This window comes from Myotis myotis, unplaced genomic scaffold (assembly GCF_014108235.1).
Source record: "Myotis myotis isolate mMyoMyo1 unplaced genomic scaffold, mMyoMyo1.p scaffold_m19_p_1, whole genome shotgun sequence".
Taxonomy (NCBI): domain Eukaryota; kingdom Metazoa; phylum Chordata; class Mammalia; order Chiroptera; family Vespertilionidae; genus Myotis; species Myotis myotis.
Window position 1 is genome coordinate 113631646 of NW_023416313.1, and position 21978 is coordinate 113653623.

The following is a 21978-nucleotide window of genomic DNA, read 5'->3' on the forward strand; positions in this document are numbered from 1 at the left end:
TTCACTTCTGGCCTGATGTTTTTCTATTGAGAAGTCAGTTGATAGTCTGATGGGAGATCCTTTGTAGGTAACCTTCTCTCTCTCTCTGCAGCCTTTAGGATTCTTACTTTGTCGTTGGTGTTTGCCAATTTAATTATAATGTGTCTTAGTGTCGGTCTTTTGGGGTTCATCTTGTTTGGGACTCTGAGCTTCTTGGACTTGTGTGAGTTTTTTCTTCCAAATATCAGGGAAGTTTCCTGTCATTATTTCTTCAAACAGGTTTTCTATTCCTCGCTCAATTTCCTCTCCTTCTGGTGCCCCTATTATGCGGATGTTATTTTATTTCATGTTGTCCCAAAGTTCCCTTAGGCTCTCCTCCTGGTTAAGTTTTTTTTTTTAATATATTTTATTGATTTTTTACAGAGAGGAAGGGAGAGGGATAGAGAGTTAGAAACATTGATGAGAGAGAAACATCAATCAGCTGCCTCCTGCACAGCCCCCACTGGGGATGTGCCCGCAACTAAGGTACATGCCCTTGACCGGAATCGAACCTGGGACCCTTCAGTCCACAGGCCGACGCTCTATCCACTAAGCCAAACCGGTTTGGGCAAGTTTTTTTTTTTCTAGATGCTGCTCTGCTTGGGTATTTTTTCCTAGCTCACTGAAGTGGTTCTCTGCTTCTTCTAGTCTACTGTTGATGCTTTTTATTGAGTTATTATTGCAGTGATGTCATTTTTCATTTCTTCTTTGTTCTTCATTTCCCGTTGGTTCTTACACATATTGTTGAATTTGTCTTCCATCATTTTCAGTGACTTTATGTCTATTGCTCTGAATTCTTTCTCTGACATATTGCTTGCCTCCATTTCATTTACTTCCTTTTCTAGTGATTCCTTCTTTTCTTTTGTATGCAGGCTGTTTCTTTGTCTCCCTATGATAGCTCATCTCAGGGTGTCTGGTTATGTAGCTCTCTCTCTCCTCCATTGACACTCTAGGCGATATCTGACCTTTCTGTCTGCGGAGTGCCTCACCAGCCCAGAATGTATTTTTTGAAAGAGCTTGATCCAAGACTCCACTGTCAAGTCCCAAATGGCTTCTCCACTTCCTGCCAATACGTGATGACTAGGTCTTGCAGCCCCTCTGGAGTCATTTCCATTCCTCTTTCAGCAAACTCAACCCTTTTAACTTCCCTTGGTATTTTTTTTTTAATGTATAGGGCATAATGTCACAGGAAAGGCATAGTATTCTGCCACCCGTGAGGAGTAGGCCCAAGTTGCTGTTGGATGTGTTGTACACAGAGAAGCCATTCTTCAGGCGCTCTGCTCTCTCCACAACCAATTAACTTTCCTTCTGTTTTTTAAAAAATATATTTTATTGATTTTTTACAGAGAGGAAGGGAGAGAGATAGAGAGTTAGAAACATCGATGAGAGAGAAGAGGAAGGGAAAGAGATAGAGAGTTCGAAACATCGATGAGAGAGAAACATCGATCAGCTGCCTCCTGCACACCCCCTACTGGGGATGTGCCCGCAACCCAGGCACATGCCCCTGACCAGAATCGAACCTGGGACCTTTGAGTCCACAGGCTGACGCTCTATCCACTGAGCCAAACTGGTTCCAGCTAACTTTCCTTCTTAATAAAGGTTCACATCAATGTATATCCACCATGACCACCCATTCCAAACCATCATTTCTTGCCGGAACTACTAGTCTCCCTGTATCTACAAATCATTCTCCATAAGTCAACCAGAAAGATTCTTCTGAAATGTCAGTCCCCTGCTTAACAGCATTAAATTCTAATCATAACTGCCCTACATGAAATAGTCTATATCAGTTTTCTTTCTGGAGTCAATACTCAACACTTCTCGCTTCATACTCACATTCTTTTAATTCTTTATTTGTGTTATTCTTTCTCTCTCCACCTCCCTCAATTCCCACCCCTCCCTTTTCCCCCCAAACCTTTATACAGGTTGCTCCTCTGCCTGGAGTATGTCACAGCTCTCTTCAGAGAGCTTACTCTTACTCTTCTCTTGGAGAATAGTTTAAAAGATTATTTTTCTGAAAAAACCTTTCTGATATATCAGCCCCCACATCCAATTCTTTACAAATGCCATCAACATAAAAAATTAAACTGCCTGGCTGGCATAGGTCAGTGGTTGAGCATCAACCTATGAACCAGGAAGTCACAGTTCGATTCCCATTCAGGGCACATACCCGAGTTGCAGGCCCAATCCTCAATGTGGGGCATGCAGTAGGCAGCTGATCAATAATTCTATCTCATCATTGATGTTTCCATCTCTCTTTCCCTCTCCTTTCGTCTCTAAAATCAATAATAAAATATATTTTTAAAAAAATTAAACTAAGCAGTACCGTTATGTGTGATTTCTTCGATCATTTCACTTATCACACCTATCTTACAAAATATTGATTCTCTAGTTTCTACCCAGCACTAAGTACTTGTTAAATAAACAAGTGGTCTGCCAGGACTGTACGTGTATTTTTCTTAATTTATCTGTTTAGGAATGGATATAACAAGCAAATTATGCCTGAGTAAAAACAGCCAGTAATTTTTATAACAAATAAAGGACCAAAAAGACTATGTAAAAACACAAAAAAGACTTCTGAAATGACTACACAATACATAACATTTTAAAATTATAGTAAAATAAAAGTATTATTTCATACTTTAATTTGCTATTATTATATGACTAGAGGCCCTGTGCACAAAAATTTGTGCACTTGGGGGTCCCTCAGCCTGGCCTGTGCTCTCTCGCAGTCTGGGACCCCTCGGGAGATAATGACCTGCTGGCTTAGGCCTGCTCTCAGGTGGCAGAGGGCAGGCCCAATCCCTAGGTGCAGCCCCTGGTCGGGCTCAGAGCAGGGCTGATTGGGGAGTTGGGGCGCTGCCTCCTATCATGCACAGAGCAGGGTTGATCTGGAGGTTGCGATGCTAACCTCAGTCACGCTCAGGGTAGGGCCGAATGGGGGGTTGCGGCACCACGCCCTGTGACACTCAAGGCAGGGTCGATGGGGAGGTTGCGGCGCCACCCTGTCACTCACAGAGCAGGGCCCATCAGGGGGGTTGGGGCTCCGTACCCTGTCACACACAGAACAGGGTCAATCAGGGGGTTGGGGAGCTCCCCCTGTTATGCACAGAGCAGGGTCCATCAGGGGGTTGAGGAGCTCCCCCGTCACTCACAGAATAGAGCCGATAGGGGAGTTGGGGCACCGCCCCCTGTCACACACATAGCAGGGTGGATCAGGGGGTTGGGGCGCCGCATCCTGTTACACTCAGGGCAGGGCCTAAGGGGAGGTTCTGGCTCTACCCCATCACACACAGAATAGGGCCCGTTCGGGGTTGGGGGTTGGGGCACCGCCCTCTATCACCCACAGAGCAGGGCTGATCAGGGGGTTGGGGCGCTACCACTGTCACACTCAGGGCATGGGAAGGTTATGGCTCTACCCTGTCAAACACAGAGCTGGGCTGATCAGGGGGTTGGGGCACCGCACCTTTTCACACACAGAGCAGCAGGGTGATTAGGGGGTTGGGGTGCCTTCCCATCACGAACAGAGCAGGGTGGATAGGGAGGTTGTGGCCCCGCCCCCTGTCACACACAGAGCCGCAGGGCGATCAGGGGGTTTGGGCGCTGCCCCCTGTCACACTGATCCCGGTTCCGGGAGGCCTCGTGGCTCTGCTGATCCTGGTGCTGGGAGGCATATTACCCTTTTACTATATAGGATAGAGGCCTGGTGCACGGGTGGGGGCCGGCTGGTTTGCCCTGAAGGGTGTCCTGGATCAGGGTGGGGGTCCCCACTGCGGTGTGTGGCCAGTCTGGGTGAGGGCTGAGGGCTGTTTTCAGGCTGGCTGGTGACTGAAACTCCCAACTGCTCCTTTTTTTCTTTTTTCTTTTTTATTCTGGGCCAGCTTTAGCTCTGGCTCTACCTCTGAGGCATCTGCTGCTGAAAGCAGGTATCTGGTTTGTTTGGGTTCTATAATCGAAACACCGTATCAACTCCAGCTCTGAGATCCCATCTGGCTGAAAGCAGGTTTCCGGGGTTTTTTTAGCTTCTATATTTGTAACAATGTTTCAAACTGCAAGCTCAGAGGCCGGCAAGGCAGGCGGGGAACATTGGTTTCCTCCGTCTCTGAAGCAAGCAAGCCTCATGTTCGCTTCAAGCTGCCTGGCTGCCGGCCGCCATCTTGGCTGGCAGTTAATTTGCATATCGCCCTGATTAAACAATGGGAAGGGTAGCAGAGGTACAGCTACTTACCATGTTTCTCTTTTATTAAATAGGATACACACACACACACACACACATATATATATAAATATATTTATTGATTTTAGAGAGGAAGGAAGGAAGAGAGAGAGACAGAAACATCAATGATAAGAGAGAATCATTGATTGGCTGTCTCCTGCAAGTGCCCTACTGAGGATCAAGCCTGCAACCCAGGCATGTGCCCTTGGCTGAAATCGAACCTGGGACCCTTCAGTCCACAGGCCTACACTCTATCCACTGAGCCAAACCGGCTAGGGAAGAACAGGCATTTTATACAAAAATATATTCAGCATCATTAATAAACAAGAAAATGAAAATTATAACTACAATAAGATACCATTTCATAACTACATCCTTATTACCACGAAGCTCAATTTACTTGATGATGTTTAAAATGTAGAAAGCAGACTCTAGATCAGCCGTAGGCAAACTACGGCCCACGGGCCGGATCCGGCCCGTTTGAAATGAATATAACCATTGAAAAAAAAGACCGTACCCTTTTATGTAATGATGTTTACTTTGAATTTATATTAGTTCACACAAACATTCCATCCATGCTTTTGTTCCGGCCCTCCGGTCCAGTTTAAGAACCCATTGTGGCCCTCGAGTCAAAAAGTGTGCCCACCCCTGCTCTAGATATACACTAAATACACATATTTTAGAGAAAACAGATGATAGAACAATGTGCTCATATAAAGTACAATCTTTTGAAAACAGCATGTATAAAGAACTTTATTTACGAACTATGAAAATTATACTTGTTATTTTCAAAATTTACTCAAGAATTCTTCATTAAAAATGGTTAAAAAGTAAGCTCTGATTATCACACTGAGCAACAAAAGGTATTCAATGGTTTGATATAAACCATACTCAATTATTACTTACCAATAAGATTTCTCCACAGAGAACAACAGAATAACCCTTAAAATTTGCAAAAGACATAAAATGCAAGAAGGGACTCAGAAATAAAAACGTAAGTGGTTATTTTAAATTATTCTGGGAAAACTTGTTTTTAATTGTACAACCATTTTACCAGAGGCAATTTTGTTAACTCTAACCTTAGTAACAAACTACATCATTTATAAAAGAGTTAAAAAATATAAAGCAAACTAGGCCTGATTTTCTTTATATTTTTAAAGCCACAAAAGTATAAGAATTCTAGTTATTTTTTCTATACTTCCTTGAAAACAAAAGCTAAACATACTTACTGTTGGTTTTTTTCATTTAAAGTATTTATGCCCTGGAGGTCAGAAAGAGGTGTCCTAGGATTTTTCCGGGTTACACCTAGCATATAAAAAGCAAAAATTTTCAAATCAGTGCTAAGAAAAACTAAACATGAAGTAATATTTCCAAGGAAAAATGAAATGAATGTACTTTGATAGTAAATATTTCTAAACATGTCAGAAATAGCTAAATAATAATATGAAACAAGTCCCATGACTGTTACTTACAAATCTGACTTAACCAATAGTGAACCCAATTTTTTCAGCAATAAGTATATTGCTAACATTAACTATAGATTTTAGTGTATTTTGTCGGATATGACTATTGCTACTCCAGCTTTTTTTTCTTTTCCATTTATTTGCATGGAAAATTTTTTTCCATCCCTTCACTCTCATCTTGTGTGTGTCTTGTTCTGAGGTGGGTCTCTAGTAAACAGCATATAGTTGGTTCATGTTTTTGTATTCATTCTGCTACCCTAGGCCTTTTGATTGGAGCATTTAATCCATTTACATTTAGGGTTATTATTGATAGGTACTTATTTATTGCCATTTTAATTCTGTATGTCTAGGTTTCTCTCTTTCTTCTTATTACAGCAGTCCCTTTACCATTTCTTGTAATGCTGACTTGGTGGTGATGTACTCCTTTAGCCTTTTTTTTTTTTTTTTTTTTTTTTTTGTCTGGGAAGCTCTTTATTTGGCTATTTTGAATGATAGACTTGCTGGATATAGTAATCTTGTTCTTAGATCCTTGTTTTCCATTACCTTGAGTACTTCATGCCACTCCCTTCTGGCCTGTAGAGTTTCTGATGAGAAATCAGGTGTCAGCCTTATGGGAGCTCCTTTGTAGATAACAGTTTGCTTGTCTATTGCTGCCTTTAAGATTCTTTGTCTCTGATTTTTGGCATTTTAATTATGACGTGTCTGGGCATGGGCCTGGTTGGGTTCTTCTTGCTTGGGGTTCTCTGTGCCTCCTGAACTTGTGTGACTTTTCCTTCACCAGGTTAAGGAAGTTTTTTGCCATTACTTCTTCAAACACATTCTCTATTCCTTTCTCCCTTTCTGCCTCTTCTGGCACACCTACTATTCTAATATTATTACGTTTCACATTGTCCCACAGCTCTCTTAAGCTGTCCTCCTGTTTTCTAATTGTTTTTACTTTTCGGTTCTCTGATTGAGTGTTTTTTCAACCCTGTCTTCTAAATTACTGATTTTATCATCATCTTCCCCTAATCTGCTCTGCATTCCTTCCAATGTGTTCTTTATTTGTGTTATGTCATTCTTTATTTCTGACTGTTCTTTTTTAATAGTTACTATATCTTTTCTCATGCTGTTGAGCATCTTTACCATCATTACTCTGAACTCTGTTTCAGATAAATTTCTTATCTCTGCTTCATTTATCTCTTCTTCTGGAGCATTCGCTTGTTCTTTCATTGAGGGTTGTTTCTTTGTCTCCTCATTTTGATTGGCTGTTTGGGTTTGTGACTATGTATTAGATAGATCCTCTATACCTCTCAATATCTAGTGCAGGACAGTGTCAAATGCTGTTTCAACTATAGATTTTAAATATCAATTAATCTTACATATAAAAACACTAAGAATCAAAGATGACAAATTGATTTCTTAAGGATTATCAATATTCTTAAGTTTTTTCTTCAAATCATTCAATAAACATTGAAACTCTATAAGCATATGGCTACCAATTTTTATAACCTATCCACACAAAGACATTTACTATAGGTAAGACATATAAGAAGAAGTGAAAGTATCTGTATTCAAGATAACAGTCTTTTATGCAGAAAATCCTAATTAACCCACACAAAAAATTAGAATAAATGAGGTCAGTAAAATAATAAGATATAAGATCAGAATTAAAAATTGTATTTCTATACAATAACAATAAACAATCAGAAACTGATATTAAGAAATTCCATTAATAACATTAACATAAAAGAAATAAATTTAACAAAAAAGTATAAACTATCTATAATGAAAATGACAAATGTCATTAAAAGAAATTTAATCTAATTAAATGGAATGCCATCCATGCTCATGGACTAGAAAACTTAATAATGTTAAGATGGCAATGCTTCCCAAATGGATCTACAGATCTATGCAATCTCTATTAAAATTCCAACTGCCTTTTTTTACAGAAATAAATACACTGATCCTATAATTAATATGTATATGCAAGAGACCCAGAATAACCAAAACAACATTGAAAATGAGGAACATGGTTGGAGGACTCACACTCCTTGAATTCAAAACTTAGAACAAAGAAACAGTAACTAAGACATGGTACCAGCATAACAATAAACAAATATATCAATGGAAAGAAATTGAGAGTACAGAAATAAAACTTTACATTTATGATCAACTTAATTTTGATAAAGGTGCTAAGACAATTCAATGAAAAATAATTTCATTTCTTCAGTTCCTAAGTCATGGACACTAATTTCCCTATAACAGATTATCATTGTCTATCCTCTATATCCATTCTTTTCTTCTGCATATTAAAACAATCATCTCAAGCCTTTCCTCAATATTAGTAATTCAATTTTCAACTCTTTCCTCTAATTATTGAGCTCATACAGATGTTGCTTTATAACTCTGCTTGTTTCAGTAGCTCAATAGCTATTTTCATTATCATACTGATATTTTATATCCTCAAATGTGTGCTATTGCTTTATTGGCTTCATGTTCTTAAATTCTTCTATCCTGTTAACTGCTCACAGGGAACTTTTTCTTGGGAGTATTTTTCCTGCAAACAAAATAGGGTATTTCTTTTAGGGTGGTTCTTTTATGCATAACTCCCTTATTTTCCTCTGTGTAATTATGTAATATCAATTATTAAATATTTTAAACATTAAAAGACAGAATAGTATACTGAACACTTACAACTGATCACTCAGATTAGGAAATGAAGCCCAGTGCACCACACTCGGATCCCATCCCAACAGCATCCAATCCCAAAATTGATCACATGCTGGAATCATCATAAAAGTACTTTAAATAGCTATCATAACATTCAATGACTTAAATTAGAAGATTATCTTATTGAGTTAACAGATAGTAAGTCTCCAGGAAGAAATGGAAACTAAAAAAGAACCAAATGAATATTCTGGAACTAAAAACTGAAATTTTGTGAAATGAAAAATCATTTCATGGGTTTAAGAGAAGACTTGAAACAGCATATTGAACTTGAAATCAGATAAATAAAAATTATCCAATCTGAAGAAAAGAACAAAAATAGAAAATAATGAACAGAGTATGAGGAATATGTGTTATCATGTCAAATATTATAAGATCATCTAAATTGGTATCTCAGAAGAAAAAGAAAAATTGTAGCAGAAAAAAAAACTTTAATATTGGCCAAAAATTTCCTAAATTTGATTAAAAACAATGAAGCACAAGTCCAAAAGGTGAAGAAAATCCCAAACAGGATAAATATAATAATTTAGGGACACCATAGTCAAATTGCTAAAATTCAAAAGATAAATAGAAAATAACCAGTGTAAAAAAAAAAAAAAAAAAAAAAGGAGCATTAGATGTGAAAGAATAACAGTAGGGTGATACCGGAGTTTATAAGCACAAATAATGTATGAACAAAATGAAACAACATCCTTAAAGTGCCAAAACTTTGATAGTTCCTAATGATGTTAAATACATGTCATGTTATGACACAGTAACTCCACTGATAAGTTTCATTCCTAAGAATGAAAATATATGTATACAAATGACACAATGAGAATGTCTGAATAGCTGGATCCCTCACAATAGCTCAAAACAGTACACAACCCTCTTATCCACCATGAAATGAATGATAAACACAACATTGTATATACAACTGTATGTGTGTGTGTGTGTGTGTGTGTGTGTGTGTATACACACATATTCCACACAATGGAATAAGTCAGCAACAAATTACTGAGATATAAAACAACCCAGATAAATATGTATAGCATTATGTTACATAACTTCAGAACACCAATACACACTATATGATTCCATTTCTGTAAAATTTTTAGAAAAGGCAAACCAATTTACTTAGTAATAGAAATCCTTTTTATTATTATTACAGGAATCTTAACAAAAGTTGTCTAGCCCTAGTTGGTTTGGCTCAGTGGATAGAGCATTGGCCTGTGGACTAAAAGGTCCGAGGTTCAATTCCGGCCAAGGGCACTTGCCCGGGTTGCAGGCTTGATCCCCCACAGTAGGAGGCATGCAGGAGGCAGCCAATCAATGATTCTCTCTCATCAGTGGTGTTTCAATCTCTCTATCTCACTCCCTTCCTCTCTGAAATCAATAAAAAATATATTTTAAAAAAGTTGTCTAAAGGAGCTGGGAAAATGTACAAGAGAGCAAGAATAAATTTTCTGATACAATTTTATTCCAATATTTTATTTTTAATCATTTTATGTTCATGTTTTAGGTTTGTCTCTTACCTTATAACTAAATATTATTTTATTTTTTATAACTGAATAATCTGTTTTTTAAATGTTTAGTTCATTTTAATTTATTGGTATTGCCCTGGCCAGGTGGCTCAGTTTGTTGGAGCCATTTCCCATACACCAAAAAGCTTCAGCTTCGATTCCGTCAGGGGTGCATGCAAGAGGAAAAAGATCGATGTTTCCCTCTAAAATCAATACAAACATAACCTCAGGTGAGGATTTAAAATATACATTATAAAAAAAATAATTTATTGGCGTTACTGATATATCTGGATTTTTTCTGCCTTTTTATTTTATGCTTTGTATTTACCCTAATTACTATACAGTTTTATCCAGATTTCCACTGTATTTATATTGATTTCTTTTTCTCATTTTATAAAGTTATATACACTCGCATTTTGATTATGAATTTTTAACATATTCATGAATTCAAATCTAAATTCTTTTCTTTTCCTAAAGAGTACAAGAACTTTCTAATGCTTTGATTCTAGTCAAATCATCCCTGTAACAGATGATGCTACCCAGTACTTATTTTCACCTTGTTTTTTTTCCATTAATCAACCAAATTAGATATTACTACTAAGTTTTATAGGTTGTTTATTTAGATTTACACACATTTACCAATTTCTTTATCAGAACTCAAAACTTTCTAGTGAGCTAGTTCAACTTCTTTCTCCATGAAATCTTTTCGTAAGTTCTAGTATAAAGATTTGTTCAGATTACTATATTTATTTATGGCTACTATTCATCTCTGCCTGGTATATCTTTGTCCAGCCTTTCATTTTCATCATTTTAAGAATTTTATAATTAGTCAACTAAACGTTTTGAAAATCCATTTTGAAATTTTACAGAAATGGAGGAAAGCAAACTACTGGGTATAGAGTTCAAAACCACACTTTTAAGGTTTTTCAAGAATTTTCTAGAAACCGCCGATAAATTTAGTGAGACCCTCAAGAAATCTAATGAGACCCTCGAGGTTATGAAAAAGGACCAACTAGAAATTAAGCAAACACTGACTGGAATAAAGGATATTATGCAGAGTTCCAACAGCAAACTAGAGGATCACAAGAATCAAGTCAAAGATTTGAAATACAAAGAAGCAAAAATAACCCAACCAGAAAAACAAAAAGAAAAAAGAATCCAAAAATATGAAGATAGTGTAAGGAGCCTCTGGGACAGCTTCAAGCGTACCAACATCAGAATTATAGGGGTGCCAGAAGAAGAGAGACAGGAAGATATTGAAAACCTATTTGAAGAAATAATGACAGAAAACTTCCCCTACCTGGTGAAAGAAATAGACTTACAAGTCCAGGAAGCACAGAGAACCCCAAACAAAAGGAATCCAAAGAGGACCACACCAAGACACATCATAATTAAAATGCCAAGAGCAAAAGACAAAGAGAGAATCTTAAAAGCAGCAAGAGAAAAACAATCAGTTACCTACAAGGGAATACCCATACGACTGTCAGCTGATTTCTCAACAGAAACTATGCAGGCCAGAAGGGAGTGGCAAGAAATATTCAAAGTGATGAATACCAAGAACCTACAACCTAGTTTACTTTACCTAGCAAAGCTATCATTCAGAATTGAAGGTCAGATAAAGAGCTTCACAGATAAGAAAAAGCTAAAGGGGTTCATCACCACAAAACCAGTATTATATGAAATGCTGAAAGGTATCCTTTAAGAAGAGGAAGAAGAAGAGAAAGGTAAAAATACAAATTATGAACAACAAATACACATCTATCAACAAGTGAATCTAAAAATCAGGTGAAAAAAAATAATCTGATGAACAGAATAAACCGGTGAATATAATAGAATCAGGGGCATAGAAAGGGAGTGGACTGATTATCCTCGGGGGCGGGGGGTGTGGGAAGAGACTGGACAAAAATTGTACACCTATGGATGAGAACAGTGGGTGGCGGGGGTAAGGGCATAGGGTGGGGTGGGAACCGGGTGGAGGGGAGCTATGGGGGGAAAAAAGAGGAACAACTGTAATAATCTGAAGAATAAAGATTTAATTAAAAAAAAAAAAGAACTGCTTCTAAGGTCACTCATGTAGTTGGTGGCAAGCCTCAGTGCCTCCTAACTAGAGGCTTCAGTGGGATTTCTAATAGGGCTACTCACAAATGGCAATTTGATCTTCTTAGGGACAATGAACAGAGAGCTAGGAAGAAATTACCTAAGATGGAAATTGTAGTCCTTTATAACTTAACTAGAGGCCCGGTGCACAAAAATTTGTGCACTCGGGGGGGAAGGGGGGTCCCTCAGCCCGGCCTGTGCCCTCTCACAGTCTGGGACCCCTCAGGAGATAACAACCTGCTAGCTTAGGCCTGCTCCCGGGTGGCAGAGGGCAGGCCCAATCTCTAGAGACAGCCCCTGGTCGGGCTCAGAGCAGGGCTGATTGGGGAGTTGGGGCTCCGCCCTGTCATGCACAGAGCAGGGTGGATCAGGAGGTTGCGATGCCACCCTCAGTCACGATCAGGGTAGGGCATATTCGGGGGTTGGGGCACCGTCCCTGTCACACTCAAGGCAGGGTCGATGGGGAGGTTGCGGCGCCACCCCGTCACGCACAGAGCAGGGCCGATCAGGGGGTTGGGGCGCTGCCCCCTGTCATGCACAGAGCAAGGCCCATCAGGGGGGTTGGGGCTCCGTACCCTATCAGGCACAGAGCAGGGCCGATCAGGGGGTTGAGGAGCTCCCGCCTGTCACTCATAGAGTAGGGCCAATAGGGGGGTTGGGGCACCGCCCCCTGTCACACACAGAGCAGGGCGGATCAGGGTGTTGGGGCGCCATACCCTGTCACACTCAAGGCAGGGCCGATGGGGAGGTTATGGCTCTATCCCATCACACACAGAGCAGGGCCCGGGGGGGGGGGGGAGATTGGGGGGCTGCCCTCTATCACCCACAGAGCAGGGCCAATCAGGGGGTTGGGGCGCCGCACCCTGTCTCACGCAGAGCAGGGCCGATCAGGGGGTTGGGGCGCCGCACCCTGTCACACACAGAGCCACAGGGCAATCAGGGGGTTGGGGAGCTCCCCCCTATCAGGCACAGAGCAGGGCTGATCAGGTGGTTGGGGCGCCTTCCCCTGTCACAAACAAAGCAGGGCAGGTAGGGAGGCTGTGGCCCCACCCCCTGTCACACACAGAGCCGCAGGGCGATCAGGGGGTTTGGGCGCTGGCCCCGGTCACGCTGATCCCGGTTCCGGGAGGCCTCGCGGCTCCGCTGATCCCGGTGCTGGGAGGCATATAACCCTTTTACTATATAGGATAGAGGCCTGGTGCACGTGTGGGGGCCAGCTGGTTTGCCCTGAAGGGTGTCCTGGATCAGGGTGGGGGTCCCCACTGGGGAGCCTGGCCAGGCTAGGTGAGGGGATGATGGCTGTTTGCAGCTGGTCACACACCCTTCAGGATGGGGGTCCCCACTGGGGTGCCTGGCCAGTCTGGGTGAGGGGCTGAGGACTGTTTTCAGGCTGGCGGGTGACTGAAGCTCCCAACTGCTCCTTTTTTTCTTTTTTATTTTTTATTCTGGGCCAACTTTAGCTCTGGCTCCAGCTCTGAGACCTCTGCTGCTGAAAGCAGGTTTCTGGTTTGTTTGGATTCTATAATCGAAACACTGTATCAACTCCAGCTCTGAGATCCCAGCTGGCTGAAAGCAGGTTTCTGAGGTTTTGTTTAGCTTCTATATTTGTAACAATGTTTCAAACTGCAAGCTCAGAGGCCGGCAAGGCAGGCCAGGAACATTGGTTTTCTCTGTAACTGAAGCAAGCAAGCAAGCCTCATGTTAGCTTCAAGCTCCTTGGCTGCCAGCCGCCATCTTGGCTGGCAGTTAATTAGCATATCGCCGTGATTAGCCAATGGGAAGGGTAGCAGAGGTACAGCTAATTACCATGTTTCTCTTTTATTAGATAGGATTTTAGAAGCAACATACTATCACTTCTGCCATGTACTATAGGTCACACAGACTAACACTAGTAAAATGTGGGAGATTACCCAAAGTTATAAATATCAGAAGATGGGTATAACTGGCCCTATCTAGGAGGCTGGCAGCCATAGATGTATAAATGGAACTTACAAATTTCACTTTCCAAGTATTCATGGTTAGTATACTACATTTTAATTTCACATATTTACCTGGTATCCTTTGACTGTTAAATTCACTTTTTAGATCAAAGAGCATTTTTTAAACCCCTTAGTACTTTCTATACAGATGTCATGCTGTCTACATCTTCCTTTTAAATCTATGTACCTTTTATTTCTTTTTGTTACCTTTAGCAGTGGTTCTCAACCTTCTGGCCCTTTAAATACAGTTCCTCATGTTGTGACCCAACCATAAAATTATTTTCGTAGCTACTTCATAACTGTAATGTTGCTACTGTTATGAATCGTAATGTAAATATCTGATATGCAGGATGGTCTTAGGCAACCTCTGTGAAAGGGTCTTTCGACTGCCAAAGGGGTCGCGACCCACAGGTTGATAACCGTTGCTTTAGTACATTGTTGAGTGGTAAAAGCAAACATCTTTGTCTTGTTCTAAATGTCAGGGAGAAGCATTCCATCTTTCTCCATTAAGTATAAAGTCTGCTATAGAATTTTCATGTGTAAAGTTGAAAAAGCTGCCCTAGCTGGGTAGCTCAGTTAGTTGATCATCCTCTTGTGAACCTAAAGTTTGCGAGTTTGATCTCCAATCAGGAGGCAAACAATGTCTCTCTGTCTGTCTCTCTCTATCAAATCAAAACATATCCTCAGGTGAGTATAATAAAAAAGTTACCCTGGCTGGTGTTGCACAGTGGTTAGAGTGTCAGCCTGCGCACCAAAGGGTCATGGGTTCAATCACCAGCCCAAGGCCGGGGTGCGTGCAGGAGGCAACCAATCATTGTGTCTCTCTCACATCAACGTTTCTCTCGCTCTCTCTCTCCCTCTCTCTCCTCTCCCTCCCCGTCTGCATCTCCCCCTCCCTTTCTCCCTTCTACTCTTTCTAAAAAAATCAATGGAAAAATATCCTCAGGTGAGGATTAACAACAACAACAAGTTGTCTTCTATTCCTAGGCTGCTAAGTTTTATAATAGGACTGGGTATAGAATTATGACAAACTCTTTTTATACATCTACTAAGATAAGCATTTTTTAAAGATGGTTAATATGTTGAGTTATATTGATTTTTTATTATCAAACCCCAAACTTTCATTCCAGGAATAAGTTCCACTTAGTCTTCATATATTATTTTCAACATATTCCTGAACTCAATGTGCTCTTATTCAGGATTTTTACAACTATCATTGCGAGGTATGTTGGTTTATAGATTAGTTCCTATAATATTTTTGTCTGATTTTGGTATTTGAGTAATAATACTTGGCCTCATGATATGATTTTTATAGTGTTCCTTCTGTTTTCTGAAAGAGTTGAGAACTGATATTATTCTTTTCTTAGATGTTTCTTAAACAAAATTCACGATGGAAGCTACCTAGGTTTGAACTCTTTTGTGTTTTTGTGTGAAAATTTTACTTATGAATCCAATATCATTAACAGATATTGGACTAATAAGATTTTCTATTTTTCCTTGGGTCCATTTAGATGACTTGTTGATACTGAATGAATCTGTCCATTTCATAAAGGTTGAATTTATTGCCATAAATGTTCACAATTCCACTGCTCCTCAACCTTTTGATCTGTACCATATGCAACTGTGTCTATTCTTTAAATCAAGGTAATACTCTTTGCTCTTTGCTCATGTTTCTTGATCAGAATGGCAAGAACAGCACTGTCCAATTCAGCAGCCACTAGCCATATGTGGCCATTCAAATTTAAATTGATTAAAGCTTCAGTTTTTAAATTTTTTAAAATTTCAGGTACTTAACAGCCACATGCAAGCTTATAGCTACAGTTTTGGACAACATAGTTGGAGAACATTCCCATCTTCACAGAAAGTGCTATTGGACAGTGCTGGACTTGAACTTTATCAATTTCATTGTTCTTTTAAAAAAAACACACCAGCTTTTGGTTTCCACTGTTGGCTGCTTTCGATTCACAGATTTTAGCTCTTAACTTTTTTCACTTCCTTCCACTTGTTTTGAGTCTAATCTGCTCTTCTTGTTGTAGCTTTAGCTTCTTACATCATTAATGATATTTTTATCTTATTTCTCCTAAATATTTAAAACTAGAAATTTTCTTCTAAGCACTTCTTTAGTTGCATATCACATGATGCAATGTGTGTTTCCATTATTCAGATCAAAAGATTTTCATGTTTCCCTTATGAATTATTTTTTAACTCATGAGTTATTTATACACTAGAGGCCCAGCGCATGAAATTAGTGCATGGATATGGTCCCTAGGCCTGTCCTGTGATCAAGGCCACTTCCCCAACTGCCTGCAGCTAGCCCTGTTCCCCACTGCCACCCACCCCTGGGTTCCCGTTTACCATCAGTTAATCGAAGCCTGCTGCACGGAGGAGGGACCAAGATGTCAGCCATTCCCCGGCCCCAACCCCACTGCAGGTCAACCTCTGTGTGCGGGGGCCTTGGCCTGGTACCTCCTACATCCCCCATCACACACTTCCGGTTCCCCATTCGCCATCAGGTGATGGGAGCCTACCGGCGGGGGAAAGGGACCAAGAGGTGGTCAGTGCGCCTCATAGTGACTGGTTGAGCAGTAATTCTGGTCGTTCCGCAGTTAGGGTCAATTTGCATATTATCCTCTTATTATATAGGATGTTGTTTATTTACCAAATATATAAAAATTTCTCAGATAACTTTCTATTGTTAACTGTCCATTTCAGTTAAACAACATACTTTAAATTTCTATCATTTGTGTAACCACACTAAACGAAAGCCTGAGGTCCCGGACATTAAGGCAGCCACAGTCAGCAAGGTGAGAGTCGTTAGGAGCATCAAGCCCACACACAGCCCTTTTCTGACTATTGATCCTTCATCTTTTTCATACACATCACCATTTCCATTGTCCTGAGACTGAAGGGCAAAAGTAAGGGTTCAAATTGAAATGAAGTTCTATTCTATCCTTTTTCTTTTCCTCCTGCCATCTTATGCCTTATTCTTTCCAGAGCTCCTGACCTTTAAAGAAGTGGGGTCTCATCTCATACTCCCAAGAACCCCAATTTCTACCCAAACCTCTAATTTCCTCCCTGCTAAATCTCAGAGGATTAGTCACTGCAGAGGGAAGGTGGGAGCACCAGAAATAAAAAGGAGGAGGAAGAGCCACAATACCTTTTATGCCTTAATCTTGAAGGTCACAAAGTCACTTCTTCCACATTCCATTTGTTAGAAGCGAGTCACTAAGTACAGCACAAACCTTTTGAAGGGAGGTGTACCAAAGAATTTGTAGACACATTTTAAACCACCAGAACAATGAAATAATTTTTACCTTAAATAGTCATATATCTTTTTTAAAGAAATTAAGAAAATACGTATAGTCATTTGTTTTATACATTTATTATTTCTTAATTCTATATTTGCTGGATGGGGTGAGGGACAGGGGGAGGGACCAGGGGAGGTTGGCTGTGGGAGTGCACTGTGGCAGCTCCTGCACTGAGCGTCTGCCACCTGGTGGTGAGTGTGCATCATAGTGATTGTTCTACCAGTAGTTCTGGTTTTTCGGTCGTAAAGGTCATTTAAGCCTTTATATATATATACTAGAGGCCCGGTGCACAAAAATTTGTACACTCAGGGGGGTCCCTCAGCCTGGTCTGCGCCCTCTCGTAGACTGGGACCTCTCAGGGGATGACCACCTGCTGGCTTAGGCACACTCCCTGGGGATTGGGCCTAAGCTGGCAGTCAGACATCCCTCTGGCAGCCCGGGAGCCCTTGGGGGATGTCCACTTGCCAGCAGAGAGCAAGCCTAAGCTGCAGTCAGACATCCTTAGTGCTGCTGAGGAGGCGGGAGGGGCTCCCACCACCACCACTGTACTGGCAGCCATCAGCCTGGCTTGGGGCTGAGCAGAACTCCCCCTGTGGAAGCACACTGACAACCAGGGGGAAGCTCCAGCATTGAGCGTCTGCGCCCTGGTGGTCAGTGTGTGTCATAGTGACCAGTCATTCCCAATTGTTCTGCTGTTGGGGTCAGTTTGCACATTACCCTTTCATTATATAGGATAGAGGCCTGGTGCATGGGTGGGGGCCGGCTGGTTTGCCCTAAAGGGTGTCCCGGATCAGGGTGGGGGTACCGCTGAGGTGGCTGGCCAGCCTGGGTGAGTGGCTGAGGGGCGTTTTCAGACTGGCCACACCCCTTCAGGGTGGGGGTCCCTGCTGGAGTGCCTGGCCAGTCTGGGTGCGGGGTTGAGGGCCGTTTTCAGAGTGGCCACACCCCCAACAGGGAGGCGGGTCCTGCTGAGGTGCCTGGTCAATCTGGGTGAGTGGCTGATGGCTGTTTGCAGGCTAGCCACAGCCCCTTCAGGGTGGGGGTCCCTACTGGGGTGCCTGGCCAGCCTGGGTGAGGGGCTGATGGCTGTTTGCAGGCTGGCCACAGCCCCTTCAGGGTGGGGGTACCTACTGGGGTGCCTGGACAGCCTGGGTGAGAGGCTGATGGCTGTTTGCAGGCTGGCCACAGCCCCTTCAGGGTGGGGGTCCCTACTGGGGTGCCTGGCCAGCCTGGGTGAGGGGCTGAGGGTTATTTTCAGGCTGGCCACACCCCGTCCTGGGGCGGGGGGGTCCTGCTGGGGTGCCTGGCCAGTCTGGGTGAGGGGCTGATGGCTGTTCGCAGGCTGATCAAGACCCCAGTGGGGACCTTCACCCCATGAGGGTGTGGCCATCCTGGGTGAGGGGCTGATGGCTGTTAGCAGGCTGGCCAAGGCCCCCAGCCAGCAAAGTTCCCAGTGGAGGCTGGTTGTAAGCAGGTATCTGGAATTTATTTAGCTTCTATAATTGAAACTTTGTTGCCTTGAGTGGAGGCCACAGCCAGCCAGGACAGGCGGGAAGTTTGGCTTCCACCATCGCCAGGGGCAACCAAGCACCCTGCTTGCTCCAGCTCCGTGGCTGCCGGCCGCCATCTTGGTTGTGTTAATTTGCATATAGTCGCTCTGATTGGCTGGTGGGCGTGGCTTGGGGAGTAGCGGGGGTGTAGTCAATTTGCATGTTTCTCTTTTATTAGACTAGAGGGCCAGTGCACAAATTCATGCCCGGGTGGGGTCCAGCCAGCCTGCCCTGATGTGGGTCTACTGGGCCGGGATGGTGGGAGTGAGGGGTTGTGAGTGGTTGGCTGGCCAGCCCACCTCCAGAAGGGGTGGGGGGGGCCGATCAGGGGTGTGGCCAGCACAGGGAGGGGCCACGGGCAGTTGCCCGGCAAGCCCTGCCCTCGATCAGGTGTTGGGGCCAATTGGGTGCTGGGTCAGCTGTGGGGAGTGATCGGGGCGCGGATCAGGCTGGTTGGCTGCCGCAGTACATGTCATACCCACTGGTCATTCCAGTCGTTCTGGTTGTTCTGCTATTCCGGTCGCTGGGCTTTTATATATACACTAGAGACCCGGTGCACAAAAATTTGTGCACTTGGAGGGTAGGGGCGGTCCCGCAGCCCGGCCTGTGCCCTCTCGCCGTCTGGGACTCCTCAGGGGATGACCACCTGCTGGCTTAGGCCCGGTCTCCAGGGGATTGGGCCTAAGATGGCAATCAGACATCCCTCTGGCAGCCCGGCAGCCCTCGGGGGATGTCCACTTGCCAGCGGGGAGCAGGCCTAAGCTGGAGTCAGACATCCTTAGCACTGCTGAGGAGGCAGGAGAGGCTCCCACCACCACCGCTGTACTGGCAGCCATCAGCCTGGCTTGCGGCTGAGCCGAGCTCCTCTCATGTGAGAGCGCCCTGATCACCAGAGGGCAGCTCCTGTATTGAGCGTCTGCCCCCTGGTGGTCAATGTGTGTCATAGTGACCATTCATTCCCAGTCCTGCTGTAAGGGTCAGTTTGCATATTACCCTTTAACTATATAGGATAGATGCCTGGTGCACGGGTGGGGGCCGGCTGGTTTGCCCTGAATGGTGTCCTGGATCAAGGTGAGGGTCCCGCTTGGGTGCCTGGCCAGCTTGGATGAGGGGATGATGGCTGTTTGCAGCTGGTCACACCCCCTTCAGGGTGGGGGTCCCCACTGGGGTGCCTGGCCAGTCTGGGTGAGGGGTTGAGGCCCGTTTACAGGCTGGTGGGTGACTGAAGCTCCCAACCTCTCCTTTTTTTCTTTTTTTCTTTTTATTCTGGGATTTATTTACCTTCTATGGCTGTCATTGGAGCTGAGAGCCGGCTTTAGCTCTGAGGCTCAGCTCCAGCTCTAAGACCTCGGCTGCTGAAAGCAGGTATCTGGGATTTATTTACCTTCTATAATTGAAACACTGTTGCATCTCCAGCTCTGAGGCCTGGCTGGCTGAAAGCAGGTTTCTGGGGTTTGTTTAGCTTCTATAATTGCAACCTTGTTTCTTAGACTGCAGCTCAGAGGCTGGCAGCGGCAGGCGGGGAACCTTGGCTTCCTCCATCACTGGAGCAAGCAAGCCTGTTCAATTCAGCTGCCTGGCTGCCAGCCACCATCTTGGTTGGCAGTTAATTTGCATATCCTGCTGATTAGCCAATGGGAAGCGTGTCAGAGGTACAGTTAATTACCATGTTTGTCTATTATTAGATAGGACTAGAGGCCCGGTGCACAAAAATTTGTGCACTCAGGGTGGTCCCTCAGCCCGGCCTGTGCCCTCTCGCAGTATGGGACCCCTCAGGGGATGACCACCTGCTGGCTTAGGCCCGCTCCCTGGGGTATTGGGCCTAAGCTGGCAGTCAGACATCCCTCTGGCAGGCCGGGAGCCCTCGGGGGATGTCCACTTGCCACCAGGTAGCAGGCCTAAGCTGCAGTCGGACATCCTTAGCACTGCTGAGGAGGTGGGAGAGGTTCCCACCACCACTGCTGTACTGACAGCCATCAGCCTGGCTTGTGGCTGAGCAGAGCTCCCCTGTGGGAGCATACTGACCACCAGACGCTCTTACATTGAGTGTCTGCCCCCTGGGGGTCAGTGTGTGTCATAGTGAGCAGTCACTCCCAGTCGTTCTGCTGTTAGGGTCAATTTGCATATTACCCTTTTATTATATAGGAGTGCCTGACCCGCCTGGGTGAGGGGCTGATGGTTGTTTGCAGGCTGGCCATAGCACCTTCAGTGTGGGGGTCCCCCCTGGGGTGCCTGGCCAGCCTGGGTGAGGGGCTGATGGCTGTTTTCAGGCTGGCCACAGCCCCTTCAGGGTGGGGGGTCCTGCTGGGGTGCTTAGCTATCCTGAGAGAGGGCCTGAGGGCTGTTTTCAGGCTGGCTAAGACCCCCAGTAGGGACCCTCACTCCATGAGGGTGTGGCCATCCGGGGTGAGGGGCTGATGGCTGTTTGCAGGCTGGCCACGGCCCTCCGCCATCCAAGCTCCCAGTGGAGGCTGGCTGGAAGCAGGTATCTGGGATTTATTTGTCTTCTATAATTGAAACTTTGTTGCCGTGAGTGGAGGCCACAGCTGGCTCAGGGAGGGCAGGAAGCTTGGCTTCCTCCATTGCCCGGGTAACCAAGCCTCCTGCTTGCTCCAGCTCCATGGCTGCTGGCCGCCATCTTGGTTGGGTTAATTTGCATACAGTCTCTCTGATTGGCTGGTGGGCATGGCTTAGGGCATAACGAAGGTAGAGTCAATTAGCATCTTTGTCTTTTATTAGTGTAGATAGCTAGATGGGAGTTGGGAAGTACTTTGTGCAAAAAGGCACACATTTACAATTCTTACCCGCTACTTAAAGAATGATTCTCTTCAAGTTTATGCTTCTTTTTGGTCTTTTTTTGTCTTCTAGTCTTTGGAATCTTTTTCCAGTTCTTTCAAATAGTTATTCTGAATTTTTTTTAAGGCTTTATCATTTTTACCTGAGATAGGGTTCATTCACCTCACCAATTTACCATCACCTAAAGCTAGTAGTCCCCTGATTTTTGTTTTTAAAACAATCTCCCAAAAATGAGTTTATAATTTTATATATTACAAAATTTTAATTATTGGTAGTACTACAATGGAAAAGGGAATAAACTACCTAAAATAATGAAAAAAGTTCAACTTCCACAAATGTA

General features: G+C 43.5%; 1 protein-coding gene and 1 non-coding gene across 20 annotated transcripts in view; both read right to left on the minus strand.

The window, feature by feature from the left end:
* The window catches only part of MYO9A (myosin IXA), a 445773-nt gene that overhangs the window by 168257 nt on the left and 255538 nt on the right, over nt 1-21978 (minus strand). For all 19 annotated transcript variants that reach the window (XM_036347868.1, XM_036347858.1, XM_036347886.1 and 16 more), the window contains one exon: nt 5464-5539. In XM_036347868.1, the coding sequence (XP_036203761.1) occupies nt 5464-5539 (76 nt within the window). The remainder of the gene's footprint in view (nt 1-5463; nt 5540-21978) is intronic.
* LOC118662264 lies at nt 1185-1313 on the minus strand. Its single transcript, XR_004969659.1, has one exon. It is a non-coding gene; the product is annotated as a small nucleolar RNA SNORA11 (small nucleolar RNA).